General features: G+C 56.8%; 1 protein-coding gene across 1 annotated transcript in view; it reads right to left on the bottom strand.

Annotated features, from left to right (window-relative positions):
• nst (phosphoglucomutase 3-like protein nst) overlaps nucleotides 1-15,043 on the bottom strand; it is a gene marked incomplete at its 5' end in the record, with an annotated part of 38,750 nt that extends 23,707 nt beyond the window's left edge. Inside the window, 5 exon segments of the mRNA XM_037237256.1 lie at nucleotides 2,407-2,599; nucleotides 6,932-7,089; nucleotides 9,159-9,271; nucleotides 13,603-13,771; nucleotides 14,900-15,043. Of these exon segments, the coding sequence (XP_037093151.1) occupies nucleotides 2,407-2,599; nucleotides 6,932-7,089; nucleotides 9,159-9,271; nucleotides 13,603-13,771; nucleotides 14,900-15,043 (777 nt within the window).
• Nucleotides 15,044-15,396: the final 353 nt, after the last annotated feature.

Below are 15,396 nucleotides of genomic sequence, written 5' to 3'. Positions count from 1 at the left end.
GGACCACACGAGGCTGACGACGCTGCCGCGCGGACCGGCCGCTTTATACAGCGGGATTATTGCTGGCCGAAGGACCCATGAGTGGTTCGCTATAGTTGACACAGGTCCCAACAAACACTTATACTAAGTTTATTTTTTAAATTATATATAATTATTTTATATATAATATATTTTAAAAAATGTAATTATTATACAGGTCCCATCAGCACTTGGACTACAATGGGTACATGTCCCATTTAACGCCTCAACTACAGTCGGCACATATCCAAATTCATGCTTTAACACGCAGCTCGGGTGGGGGTCAAGTTGACCCCCCAACGGTTTTTCCAGAGTAGTTTCCGAACGGCGCGGGGTAGCCGCGCCAAATTTTGCATGACTGTTCACAATTGAATAGCGGATCGTTTGGTATAAGACACTTAGATGCAATCTGTAAGGCCACTAACCTATGGCAGGTCACAGTCAGGCCATGGTTTCAGCAAAGTCAATTTCTACGGAATCGTTCAATCTGATGCACCAAGGGAGTGTTTGACGAAGCTGTACATCTTTGAGATGCTATACCAGGCAACACAAGCATTGAATGATCAAATTAAGCTGACCTAAGGTCAGATATGAAGGTCAGACCAAGGTCAAAACCAACCTGTTTGATTGCTCTAGGGCTTGCTGTATGGGGTATTTTCCGGTGCTCATGTTGAATTAACTGATAGCAGGAACCGCATCATACATCTTCATTTGACTTCTTATACGTCATAATAGGTCACTGACCTAAAATGACCCCAGTCAACATTTTGTTTCAGAAACATACTACCAGGCATAACCTTTGTCCCTAATTCAAATCCAAAACTCGGGCAGTCTTGTATGATTTTGATCACCATGACCTTTAAAAGGTCAAACAAGGTCACTGACCTTAAATGAGCTTGTGACCTTTTGCTTAGAAACAGTTATCTAGGTTCTGGGGGCACTTTGGAGACCAACCTGAAATTTGACCTTGTTTGATCTTATTTGACCCGAAAGTCATGACCCAGTGACCTCAAACGTTGACCAATGTGAGTTAACGTACAGGTCAACACACCCTGCGAATTTGGTGTCTCCAGCTTTCTTAGTTTCCGAGATCTTAGGGGAGGGGGTCAAATTGACTCCCCACACGAACGAAGGATATCTAGCCCGTGCGCGTGTTAAAGAACAGTCGGCACAGGTACCCATTCAAACTTCGACTACAGTTGGCACAGGTCCCAATTAACGCTTGGAAAACAGAAACACAGCGCAATTAGTATACTGGCATACACAGCACACCTACAGGACTTCGCAAAACATCATTGACAGCTTAGTCATCCTTATTCCGCCGAGACTGCTCAAACCAGAATACATGGATGCAGCTGCGCATTCAATAAATATAGGCCATATGTGGCGTTGCGGGGAGGTAATACGACACAATGAGTGCCACCTGTCAAGACTTGACAGTCGAGTTTACGGCGATAAACCAGTACAACGCATGCTTTTGAGCATAAATTACAACTGTTCCACATATTTCGCGAAGGGCTCAGAGAACATGCTGCTTTGTGTCCTGCACCCGCTCTCCGCCACTGCTATTCCATTTCGACGGATGGCTTTGATCTCGCGGTCCTGTGAAGGAAGGTCTGACCATTGTTTGATAGTCTTGTGAAAATCTGAACAAGCCGTCCAGTGCCAGGATGTCCCTCTCTGCCCACCCGCCCGGCCTCACCGGGATTACAAATCTGTGCCAATGGACAAGCGCGCCACCCAGTTCTCTTTGGACAGAGGAACACAGACCAGTGAAATACGACTCCCAACATAAGGCCGAACGCCACGACAGTTTTCCAGATTCTAATGTAACCCGAGCTTACTGCATACATTACGCGAATCATACTACTCAGTGCAGAGCACTGCCGCAGTGACGATGGATTACTTCTCGCAAGACCGTTAGATTGATTCATTAGGTGGTTAATGGTACTATTTGGCTGCATCTGGAAGCGCAACTAATAGCTATACTACAGCCGCCCCTCGCGGGGAATTTAGCTGATTTTTTTGGCGTGTGTTTTGGGTAATTACACAAATTACAAAAAACAACACAAATTACAAAAAATGCCTCATTTCAGAGTGCACACGTAACGCAGATATGCCGGAGCATTCCAAGCTCCATATAACGGGAATGCCAGGCGAAGCATTCCATCTCCATCCTAAATCCACAGACTTAATCAAAACCGACGACCCCAATTCAACTGTGAATCGAGCAGCCCCGACTATGTCTGAACTTTTGAAGCCCATTTCCATACAAACGCACGACACCCTCCCACAATGAGAGTGGTGAGCGACTTACCACTTAGGAACGCGCGCCGGTAAACGACCACATGGACATCACGACATTCTGGACGGGGAGCGACGACCCACCTTGACCTGAACCTTGAGCTGCCGGTTGGGCAGGTCGGTGTAGGCGGCGCTCCAGTCGGCCACGCTCCAGCCGCGAGAGTGCAGCACCGTTTCCACCAGCAGCATGTCCGAGATGGCGTCGCCCACCGTCTGGTTGATGACGTCCACCACGTCCCGCAGCCGGCAGACGGCCGCCCGCTGTCTGCTGCTCAATCTGCGGCCACACACCCCGCGCCGTCCGCAGTCAGCCAACCGCCGGCTGGGGCCGACAAGCCGTCACACGCACGCCGGCCGCAGCCACGCAACGCGGCGCAAGTGGTTCAATCACACATTCAGGGCCATTCGTACCGGCCAGACTAACGTTTCAACCGCTTGGACTGATTAGATACGGCGCCCACTAAGCTCGTACATAGCATATTTGAACCTTTTAGATCCCATTTACACAACGAGATACGGATGTAATGGTGTGCTGTGAACATTCATGCTGAGAGACGTCAGTCTGATCTGCCCACATTTTCATGGTGATGCACTTAAAAAACCCGAATTTGACATGAGAGGGCCATGGCGATGAGAACCACGTCGGTAAGAGCCCCGTCCGTGAGAGAGCCACGTCCGTGAGAGAGCCGCGTCCGTTAGAGCCACGTCCGTAGCAGAGCCGCGTCGGCGAGAGACGCGTCCGCGAGAGAACCGCGTCCGTGAGAGAGCTGCGTCCGTCAGAGCCACGTCCGTGGCAGAGCCGCGTCCGTGAAAGAGCCACGTCCGCGAGAGCGCCCCGCCCGCGAGAGAGTCGCGTCCGTGAGAGCTGCGTCCGGGAGAGCCACGTCGATGAGACACGTCCGTGAAAGCGACGCTTCCGTGAGATCCATATCGGTGACAGCCACGTCCGTGAGGGAGTCACGTCCGTAAGAGAGCCGCGTCCGTGGGAGCCACGTCCGTGGGTGATCTGCGTCTGTTAGAAAGCCACGTCCACGAGAGAACCCCATCCATGATAGCCACGTCCGTCACAGAGCCACGTCGATGAGGGCCACGCCGATGAGAGCCACGTCCGTGAGAGTCACGTCCGTGGGAGCCACATCCGTGAAAGAGCCACATCCGTGAGAGCCACATCCGTGACAGAGCCACATTCGTGAGAGCCGCCGAAAAGGTACTGACGTACAGAGGGCTGATATAAACAAGAGGATATGACTGTCAAACACTCGCCAGCAATTCAGCAAATCAGAGAGGGCGTGCCCAGTACTTTTTACACATACCTTATCTAGCCATCCCCAATAAGAACCTGTCACAAAACAAGATCGTAGGCATCCTCCTGATAGGTATCAGCAAATGTCGAGACGGCCTGACGTGAACCCGCCATAAAACAATCCGCAGGGCACTACTCTAGCACCTTTCAGTAAGAAGCCCTGCCAAATAGCCGACACAATACATCTTTGAAAAATTTGGCTTCAGAGAGTGGCATCGTTCCCTGTTTTGCAAGCTTTTAGACGTGTGGCACACATTTCGCAAAAGGACTCACGTATTTAGCGTGGGACACAATGTACCATACTCACGCATTCCTTGCGGTTGGCGAGGATAGTCGCTGTTTTTGGTCTCTGAAATATTTAAAGTCGTCCGGCGCGCCGCGATGAAACGCACGCCTCTTTTCACACATGATCTAAAGCTTGAACAACATACATAGTCACGTCACCGAGATACAGCCGCGAGCTCAAAGCTCTGCATGACGGCAAGGAAACCAACGGGCGCGGCATGACCCTGCGCCGTCCCCGCCAGCGCGGTGTCGTCCTGCCAGGCCGTGCAGCGCGGTGTCGTCCAGGCCGTGTTGTCGGTGTGGAGCAATTGTGCAGTGAGGGTCATCAACAGACGTGACCATTTTCGATGTCATTCAAGGTCAAGACCACATAAAGTCACGCCTCAAAGTCGACCTGAGACCAACCCACGAGACCGTTACAAGCAGACCACCTGACTAAGTTATGTTGGTGGCGGCGCGAAGGCCATGCCAAGTCGTGGTCATCATTGTAGGTGATGGGGTAGCCTCAGAAGGCTCAGAGCTACCTCTTGATGGCAAATGATGGCGTGTTTTGACCTGAACCAACCGAACTCTAACGACACAAAACATAACCTAATCAGAGGGGACCGAGACGCGATCAGACCGCACTTGACCCAGCCTGACAGGCTAACCACATACTCAAATGATAAGATATTGCGCGGAAGTTGCAGATCAAGACAAAACCACCATGTCGTTTTGAAGTTCGATACCGTACATCGGGTGTGGAGTCGGCAGAGGTCGCCCAGAACCCTATCCAAACGACAACGATGTGGAGTCCGCAGAGGTTGCGAAGAACCCCGTCCCAACGACAACGATGTAGAGTCCGCAGAGATCACCCAGAACCCTATCCCAACGACATCGATGTGAAGTCGGCAGAAGTTGCCCAGAACCCTATACCAACGACAACGATGTGGAGCCGGCAGAGGTCGCCAAGACCACCGTCCCAACAACGATACAAAGGGAATCCTCAAAACCGCCGATCCCAGCAGGGGTTGAGTCAAAACATCCCTTTCCAAGTGCAGCTCGTATGATCATCTGTAATATTATAAGCGGCGGCGCCTGGACGGACGTGGATCGTCCATCCTGGTCGGCCGCCTTTTGCGGACTGAGTCTGAGCTGGGCATGGCGACAGGCCACACACGATGTCTAGCTCCGAACGCAGGGGTATTTATGCCTGGTACAAGGCACGTGCCAATTGGTGTATGGGGTCACCAGGTGTGCCTTTCTTGTTGTACCCTATTCTATTGCATGTTTTGGTGGTCAATGTAGGCGTTGGTTGAGAACTGCGTGGACACCGGGAGAGTCGGTCGCGTCTAAAACCACGCAGCCATCGCAAGCTGTCACGTGCACAGCTGGCTTTTACCTCTTTTGTTTTGCCGCCTGCATCACATTTGTCGCCAGCAGGCGGTTGCTGACGTCACGCAGTCCATCGCACATCCGACTTTGTCTTCTGTCGCCGACACACTGATTGCTCTCCCGTCGCGAAACCGTCTCGGGAATCTGCATTTGTGATGCGTTACGGCGCCAACTTTCCTCTCCTGATAATCAGTTTGCGTCAAATGATGTGGAAAATTGGCTATTTACTACCTTGTGAAGGTTTCATTAGAATATGCCAGCCTGCGCGTGGCACGTGTAACTTTGACCTTTGGCATGGCTCCTGGAGTCGAATAGTTTTGTGAAGCTGAGCGCTCTCTCCCCTGCGACAGAGAAACAATCAGGCTGAACGAGCAGGCTTTAGATTATGTGCGAAGTCATTGTTGCAAGTTGTGCTCGTGGGGATAAAAATTGATTCTGTTGGTAAAGTGAAAGTCATCTTGATGCACTTGCTTGTGGATTATTTTTTGCGGTTGATGGAAAACATCTGAACAAAGTCGATGGATATCGGTTAAGTGGGTTCTCATTCTCATCGTTCTTTTACGGCGTTCTTTTTCTTCTTTTGCTTAGGAAGGTCACCATTAAGGACTACAGTCGTTTACATTTCAAGACATCTGATAACTCCTGGCCTCGAAGACCGCACCGCGAGGTGAAAAACAAATACACCTGGCGTCGTCCCGGCAACGCAGAGGGCTGCAAAGCTGCCTGAGCTGCCAGGCGTTACGGGTTGTGTCAAGTGCAGCCCACAGGACTGCGTCCGGTATCGCGGGCGTGCGATCCTGGTCGGCCCGGTATTGTGGGCGTCCAGTCCGATCCTGCCTCAAATGGGGCAACCAAATTCTCTGATTGGGGCCAGGGCCGGGAGCTGACAACCTATTTGCACCTTCTGACTACTAATTGATCCTACCGCTCGGCTCGAATTCGGTCAGGATCATACTGAATCTGCCATCTAACGCTTTACGTCACGTGCTTACGCTACCAAATTTACAGCATTAAAAATGTATCAGACAACGCTAACAGCAAAATTTCACGGTTTTGGGGGCGCCACAGTGATACTGGCTTATCTGGCGTGCGATTGCCTGTGGCTGGCTTACTTGTTCAGCGCAAATGGCGGAGCTCGCGCAAGCAAAATACCTCGCGCTCGCGCGAAATTTTGTTTAATATGAGCGTTTCAGCTTAATCGTCGCATCTCTGACTATAGCGGTGTTGCTCAAGCAGTCGCATCCGGAACCGGAGAAGCTAACATGGCAGTGACAAAGACAACTGTGGCGCAGCTATGATAAATTTAGCGCATTCTGGCTTTCAGCTGAGCTCACAGCTGCCTCTGCCAATATGAAATGTCACCCTTCTGCTGTTTTACACAACGCAGCAGGTTTCCAGTTCCGCCCAATCTCCGACCAAGCTAACACCTGTCCCGATGTACCACGAGCGCGGGCGTGATCCCGCCGTCTGGCGTGAGGGTTTACCCGGAGTCGGCGCGGAGTGCTCCCTTGTGCGAGGGCCTACCCGCTGTCGGCGCCGGCGTGCCCTCTTGTGCGAGGGCTTACCCGAGGTCTGCGCGGGCGTGCTCCCTTGCGTGAGGGCTTACCCAGGGTCGGCGCCGGCGTGCTCCCTGGTGTGAGGGCTTACCCGGGGTCGGCGCGGGCGTGCTCGATCTTCTGCATGGCAGCCTCGCTGAACACCACCGTGCCGTGCCCGTTGGCCTCGAAGTAGACGCCGATGTCGAAGTCGAGCGCCCGGTGGTGGAGGTGCTTCACGCCAGTGGGCGTGCACGCCACAGGCACGTTCTGGCGGCACAAGGAGCGTGCCGTCAGCTCACTACGACAGACACGCCCCGCAGGCAGCTCACCACGACAGACGAGCCCCGCCGTCAGCTCACCACGACAGACACGCCCCGCCGTCAGCTCACCACGACAGACACGCCCCGCCGTCAGCTCACCACGACGGACACACGCCCGCAGGCAGCTCACCACGGCAGACACGCCCCCAGCCAGCTCACCACGACAGACACGCCCCGCAGTCAGCTCACCACGACAGACACGCCCCGCCGCCAGCTCACCACGGCAGACACGCCCCGCAGGCAGCTCACCACGACAGACACGCCCCGCCGTCAGCTCACCACGACAGACACGCCCCGCCGTCAGCTCACCACGACAGACACGCCCCGCAGGCAGCTCACCACGACAGACACGCCCCGCAGGCAGCTCACCACGACAGACACGCCCCAGGCAGCTCACCACGACAGACACCCCCGCAGGCAGCTCACCACGACAGACACGCCCCGCAGGCAGCTCACCACGACAGACACGCCCCGCAAGCAGCTCACCACGACAGACATGCCCCGCAGGCAGCTCACCACGACAGACACGCCCCGCCGCCAGCTCACCACGGCAGACACGCCCGCAGCAGCTCACCACGACGACACGACACGCCCCGAAGGTAGCTCACCACGACAGACACGCCCCGCAGGCAGCTCACCACGACAGACAAGCCCCGCCAGCTCACCACGACACACACGCCCTGCAGGCAGCTCACCACGACAGACACGCCCCGCCGCCAGCTCACCACGACAGACACGCCCCGCCGCCAGCTCACCACGGCAGACACGCCCCGCAGGCAGCTCACCACGACAGACAAGCCTCGCAGGCAGCTCACCACGACAGACACGCCCCCGCAGGCAGCTCACCACGACAGACATGCCCCGCAGGCAGCTCACCACGACAGACACGCCCCGCAGGCAGCTCACCACGACAGACACGCCCCGCAGGCAGCTCACCACGACAGACACGCCCCGCCGCCAGCCCACCACGGCAGACACGCCCCGCCGTCAGCTCACCACGACGGACACGCCCCGCAGGCGCTAAGCGAACGGCCGACACTACCGACAGTATCATCATCTATCATCAAAGACGGCCGTAATAATATTTTCGCAGACGATAACACCTACACCATCATATTCGGTCAGAACTGACACCGTCGTGGAATGACACACGCACACACACGCACGCACGCACGCACGCACGCAAGCACGCACACATGCTCGCACGCACGGATGCGACCAGTCACACCATGACATGCACGTCACGAAACTCACCGTGATACAATGGCGGATGTCACATCGCGTGGGGTCACACCATGGCGAACGTCACATCACGTAGGGTCACATCATGACAGTCGTTAGGTCACGCAGGGTCACACCACGACAGACGTCACATCACGTGGGATCGCACCATGGCGAACGTCACATCACGTGGGGTCACACCGTGGCGAACGTCACATCACGTGAGGTCACACCACGCCTCGGGTGATCCGCCGTGACACGCCGGCGGCGCCGGTCAGTGCCAACGCCAGACACTGGAGACACAACGGGCTCTGGCGCCATATCTACAGAGAACTGCGATACGTCACAACTTCAGCTGACCTCTCCGTGAGGCGGAGCACAATGGCCGCAGTCGAGGAAACATTCGTTTGGAAGTGCGCCGCTGACAAAGGACTTCAATCGCGTCAAACGACTGTTTCCTGCGCGACTCCCAGCTCGGCCCGCTTTGAAACAGTGGCCTGGCCAAGTCAGCTCGGGATGGCCCTGAATCCGGCCGTTCTATCGGCCAGCGAGCGATAGCCATCGAAAGTGAAATATGGCACTGGTGGTAGCCGGACACGGAGAGCGGGCCGCGGAGCGAACGCAGGAACATACGGGAGACGGCGGCAAACATATACATAAAGAGAAGGAGCAAGAACAAGCGCCAGAGTCGAGTCAGAGACGGACCAAAACGCATGTGTATATTTAAGCCAACTTCTCTTGATCAATGCAAACAAATGAGTAGCGAGTATGCGCGGACACCAGCGAGTGCCTTACCAGTTGCTGGGTGATGTACTTGGTGGAGCTGCCGTTGGCGTATGCAGTCTGCACCAGGCCGAGGTTGAGCTGGATACCACTGGATACCAGCAGCTCCTTCAGGTAGCCGGCCACTGTCGCCAAACGTCCGCACGTTACCGCCATCCGGGTCAAGGCATGCGATCAGCCGGATCTGGGACTCCACCGCGCCGCTGCGGGCCCCCGCGGCCACCCGAGTCGTGTTTTAGGTTGCTGGGCTCCTCCTCCCATTACTATTGGGCGGAGGAGGCGAGTATACGAGTTTGGACACATGGTGTGATATGCGTGGTTTGTCTTGGTTTAAACATGGAGCTCACATTCGCAGGGTAAAAGTATACACACAAAATATTGAACAGTTTCACATTTGACAAAATGTGGCCTTCGGTGCACGTGCATTATGCAGAAATCCGCTCCTGTGCTATGACGATGGTCATGGGTGAAGCTTTGCATACCGCCATCGCCCTGCCATCCCCCCTCTCCCCCCCCCCATATTTGTCTTCACCCTCATTACGACGCCTAAACCACCAAGAAACCTGCTTGCTGCTTAAGGACACGTAAGCAAAGACAAGCAGCAGCATACAGCTGCACGTTTCAGGACACTGGACTCCACATGATGTTCGGGCCCTCTGCCGATCAGCGTCACGAAGCTCCGCTTCTGGCAAGCCCAGGCCGGCGCGGACCCTGCGCTCGGCCCCGCTCCCGCGTGGGCCAGTTGGTGCGTGTGCGGCGCGCGGTCCGACGTTGTGGCGGTCTAACCCCGCGTGTCCCGGCGCCGTCCGCGTCACGAGCACAGCCAACGGCACACGTAGTACGCAGCAGACGTCGGGACGGTGGCAGGAGCGCACGGCAACGGACCGGACCAGGTCCGCACAGGCCCGCACAGCAGCTGAGGACGGCGGCAGGAGCGCACGGCACCGGACCGGGGCAGGTCCGCACAGACCCACACAACAGTTGAAGCCAGCGGCAGGAGCGCACGGCACCGGACCGGGGCAGGTCCGCACAGGCCCGCACGACAGCTGAGGACGGCGGCAGGAGCGCACGGCACCGGACCGAGGCAGGTCCACACAGGCCCGCACAACAGCTGAGGACAGCGGCAGGGGCGCACGACACCGGACCGAGGCAGGTCCACACAGGCCCGCACAGTCTATGACGACCCATGCTTGCACTTAAACGCCAGGCTTGACAAAACATGTCTGGGGACTTGCACACCGGGCGCATACAAAAAACAGAAAGACCCTTCGGCTGCAACGACAACGCAAAGTTTCTCCTTAAAAAGTATACAAAGAACTAAAAGACACTTTTTGCACTTCAACCGTGCTAACCTGTCGACGGCCGCAGATAATTAATGCGTTTTCCGACCATCATGCTGCTCTGTGCTCTACGTTACATCAGCGTGGCGAGATTGGAAACGGATGTCAATGAGTGAATAGCTGCCATCTTTTCTCGCCAAGCAACGGACGACGTGAGCTGGACGCCGTGAGTTCTCCATGTTTGCATCGGTCGACATAAGCTGGTTTGACGGTAATCCCTTCCCGGGAAAATACAGCGCGAGCTTTTCTCTTTTAAACGTTCGTCAATGTACGCTTGTCTCAGGTTGAAAATGGGACACAAGAGAAGAAAAGCTGAAGTTTGAGGCCGACGCTAGCTTCAGCTGAAACGAATATCAATGAAACAATGAAGATGTAGGTATTCAGCTTCGCTGAGTACGGTATGACCAGGAGCAACAATGTTGGGCGCCTCTGTCGACACCTGGGATACTTTCGACAGCAATCTTCTCATACACAAGACCAGAACAGAGGACATGGACCCATTTGGGAACAATTTGTACCACGCGAACTATTTCCAGCGCCCAAATATTTGTAAACACAGCCCAAACCTTTAGCACGTCGGTCGAGGATTTGCATACAGTGAACAGGCAATGTATCTCGACTACTCTAGTGACACCTGAACAAACTCCAACATCTTCAACTGGATTTAGTTTCTCCAGGACAGTTGCGAGCCGACCCGTACGCCGCACGAGATCGAACGTCAAAGGGAAGACCGCAGGCTATCGTGGAGAGAGGAGCTGGTGCTCGGACGGCTGGATATAGCGACCGGGACACTATGCGTCAACTTGGAAGGTCGGCTATCACATATTTCACGGCACACTCTATTAGACTAGGCCTGGCCAAAGCGACGGGCCAGTGAAATTCGATAGCAAAACACGATAAAAAGGAGACCTCACAATGAGGTATTGACTTTTGTTTTGAAGCGATGTTCGAACGACTGAGGTCCAACCCAATGGATTAGCTGTTTAGCTCTGATGTCAGCGGTGCCGTTTGTCGCGCTGTGTCTGGCAGCGTTGCTGGTGTTAATGGCGTAACTCCAAACAGCCGGCATGCCAAACACAGAGACAACAAACACAAAAAAACAAATTAGATTTTCCTCACGCGTTGGTTTCTTTCCAGCCGGCCGGCAGGACTGGGCCATAGCCTGGGCCGGCAGGAGTGGGCCATAGCCTGGGCCGGAGGCGTGGGCCGCGGCCTGGGCCTGAGCAGTGGGCCGCGGCCTGAGACGGAGGGGTGGGCCGCAGTCCGGGCCGGAGGGGTGGGCCGCGGCCCGGGCCTGAGCAGTGGGCCGCGGCCCGGGCCTGAGCAGTGGGCCGCGGCCCGGGCCTGAGCAGTGGGCCGCGGTCTGGGACGGAGGCGTGGGCCGCGGCCTGGGACGGAGGAGTGGGCCGCGGCCTGGGCCTGAACAGTGGGCCGCGGTCTGGGACGGAGAGGTGGGCCGCAGCCTGGGCCGGCGGGAGCAGGCCGCGACCTGGGTCGGCGGGAGTGGACCACAGCCTGGGCTGGCGGAGTGGACCACAGCCTGGGCTGGCGGAGTGGACCACAGCCTGGGCTGGCGGAGTGGACCACAGCCTGGGCTGGTGGAGTGAACCACAGCCTGGGCTGGCGAAGTGGACCACAGCCTGGGCTGGCGGAGTGGACCACAGCCTGGGCTGGCGAAGTGACCACAGCCTGGGCTGGCGAAGTGGACCACAGCCTGGGCTGGCGGGAGCAGGCCGCGGCCTGGCCTGGCGCGGCCTGGGCTGGCGGAGTGGACCACAGCCTGGGCCGAAGAAGCGGTCCGCATCGGCGCTACCGCCGCGCCAGCTGCCGACCGTCCCACCGGCGGACGCCCTCCTCGGCGGCCGCGTCTCTCGGGCCGCACTCCAGCCGCGCACGCGTCGCGCCCCCCCCCCCTCCCCCAGCTATTGTTGGGGAATAAACCGGCCCGGCCGCGGCCGACACTAAAGGAGTGACGCTGGCTCGCAGCACTCGTAAACTCGGCCATTTCGACGACAACAGTGGCGCGCTACGGCACATCGCCGGGCGGCATGGCACTGGCTGGAGCGCGCGTCCACGCATAAACACGCCGCACTTTTGCAACATGCAGGCATCCCGCTTCAAATGCATATTGCAGATGCGTCCTCCCCAAAATGCGGCGCTCGCGAAAAATTCGCCGGACAAACAGCGATAGAGATCGAATAACATTACTCTCGTCGTCAAGAAAAATTCGATTTGACACGTCACGCCATCTACGCAGCCTCCACAGTGGTGACCTACCGCAAACACCATACTGCCCTCCGCTCTGCGCATTATCTCATGTCTTGCAGAACTGAGAAGCGTCGCCGGCCTGCTAGACAAATACACCAGCGCCCGCGCGCGGGTTTTCTTACTTCCTGTAATGGCTCCACGGCCAGGCGTCCCAGCGGCGCGGGGGTATTCCGAGCCGGCGCTGCACGGCGTCCCTGTGCCACCACAACTGCGCCCGTATCCGGCCAGGGCTGAATCCCAGCCTGCGCTGAATGCATACAGCCTTTCCAAACGACTCGTGAAAATAAGGTCATGGATTCGGTCTGGGGCGCGTAGGTGAATGTAACAGCCACTGGGAACTCCATCCTGACCGAATGAATGGGCCTGTACGCAAGCTCCAGCTAGTTAAACGGGCGGAGTGTGCTACTCGGAGCTTTCAGTTGTCTTGGGATTCAACCAACATCCTGATGACGTCATCAAATGGGCCGGGTGGCCAAGTACACACCGGCCCCGTCTGAAATGAATGGGGTTATTCGCGTCGTACTCTCAGCTGATGCAACAACACAGGAGCGTTCAGAGGCAGCTACAAATGGCCAGGTGACGGTTCTGAGCCAGGCTGCGCTAACGGAATTCCCATGCTCTACGCCAGTCAGCAAGAGAACACACCGAGAACGAGGCCACCACCCAGCCAGCCGCCACGCAGACCTGCTCCGATGAGCAGCGCCCGCCACACCGACGTATCGTGGCAGCGCGCGCCAACCTAGCGCGCGCGGGGACAGCGCACCGACCTGTCACGGCCCCGAGGGCTCCGTTCCACTACCCCCCCCCCCCCCCCTCCCGGCGACCAGCCTGTCGGCCGCTCCACTGACCTAGCGTCGCGATCTTGTCTCCGTCCAGCATGTGGAACACGTCCTGTCCGTCCACGTAGTAGTAGATGACGCGGTCGGCGTCTCCGTCCACCGAGGCGCAGCGGGCCTCGGCGGCCATGGCCATGCCCTCCGCCGGCCGCTGCTGCACCTTGACGAAGTCGGCGCCGCACTGCGGGACGACAGGACGACGCTCAGTGGCTGGCCGGTGGCGACGTGCGGGGGCAGCAGAGAAGGGGACCGCGGGCCGCCGCAGGCCCGGTGGTCTGCGGCCAGAGGCAGCGACCGCGCTGAAGGCCAGGTGACGTCAAAGTGCAGGAAGGACCGTGCCGAGCATTGCGGCACGTTCAACTCACGCCGTCAAATTCTAGCATTGACCTGGATCTACACGATCGGGCGGTACACGTCTGGGCTCCGACAAGAAGCACTGCTTAGAGCGAGCTTTTATTCCAGAATCCATTCAATCAAGAAGGTTCAGATCAAATATGAAAAAAAACATATCAGGAAGTCGACTAACAAATGGGTCCAGTTGACATATCGGACAGCTCCCAGTCTAAACAACCGAAGACAACACAATGAACTGACAGATATGTCACGCCGCAATGTTTGTTGAGCGCACAGTGAATATCTTCGCACCCCTTTCAAGATCAGTCATGCAGTCACATTTGGTAGGGCTTGAGACAAGCCGACGCAGCCCAGCTGAGGGCCTGTAAAGAGCGCCGTGGGCAGGCGTTTCCGAATCATCTTCAATTGGTAGTGCCCACCCGTCCTGAGGATAGTCAGCACGTCAAACAGAGCAAGTACATGGCCGAGCTGTTTTACTGGTTTCAGCACTGTCGCAAGACGCATGGTTTCAATCCAATTATTGATCGTTTGACCGCGGATTCCTCCTAATCATTGATAGCAAGGAAAGATCGACGTTAAATTAGACGTTATACTTCGACCGCTGGTCTTCCTCAAACGTGCAAAATCAATACTCGTTACTTGTAATACTTCATGTGTTTGAACAAGATCAGCGGTCAATTCATAACATTCAACCTAACGCACATCTTTCCTTTCCTGACATAATTACGAGAAAGCCCCGGTCAGATGATCAATAACTCAACTAATTCCATATCCACGCTGACCGACAGCGCTGAGCCCGACCGCTGCCGAAGCGGCCGCGGCGCCCCTCATCTGGCGGGTCAGCTGTCCCGTCTCGACCACGGCGCCTCTCACCTGGTGGTTCAGCTGTCCGCCTCGACCACGGCGCCTCTCACCTGGTGGGCCAGCTGTCCCGTCTCGACCATAGCGCGCTTACCTGGTGGTTCAGCTGCCCCGCCTCGTTGAACATCTCCACGTTAAGCGTCGGCCCCAGATGGCGGACGAACTGGCGCATCATCAGCGCGCCGACGCCGTTGGCGCCGTCGAACTTGACGTCGGGCTTGTAGCTGCCGTTGGACGACTGCAGGGCGGCACGTGCGGCACGTTAGCCGGCTGCTGCATTACCCAGGCGCAGCGGCGGGACGTGCCGGAGCGGGCCGAGTCTCGAGCCGGGGCCGGCGCGCTCGATACCCTCTCGGCGACCGGCGGCGCCTCAATTACGGCGCACCGCGGCCGGCTGCACGCGCACCCATGACTGCTGCAGGGCCCGGAGCCCAGCCGTGAAGAATGCATGGCTCTGGGAACAGTCAGCCCAGGCCCAGATGTCGCCGTGCTGGCGGGTTGAGTGCCGCGTCTTGTTTGGAGTTCCCACGCGTGCTCACCCATCGCTTTGTCTCTTCGCTTTCATCCGACGCAGGCTTCGGAGCTCTAAGT

This window comes from Pollicipes pollicipes, unplaced genomic scaffold (assembly GCF_011947565.3).
Source record: "Pollicipes pollicipes isolate AB1234 unplaced genomic scaffold, Ppol_2.1 Scaffold_7261;HRSCAF=8764_pilon_pilon_pilon, whole genome shotgun sequence".
Lineage (NCBI taxonomy): Eukaryota > Metazoa > Arthropoda > Thecostraca > Pollicipedomorpha > Pollicipedidae > Pollicipes > Pollicipes pollicipes.
Note: the sequence above shows the minus strand (reverse complement) of the source record. Positions and strands in the feature narration are given on the sequence as shown.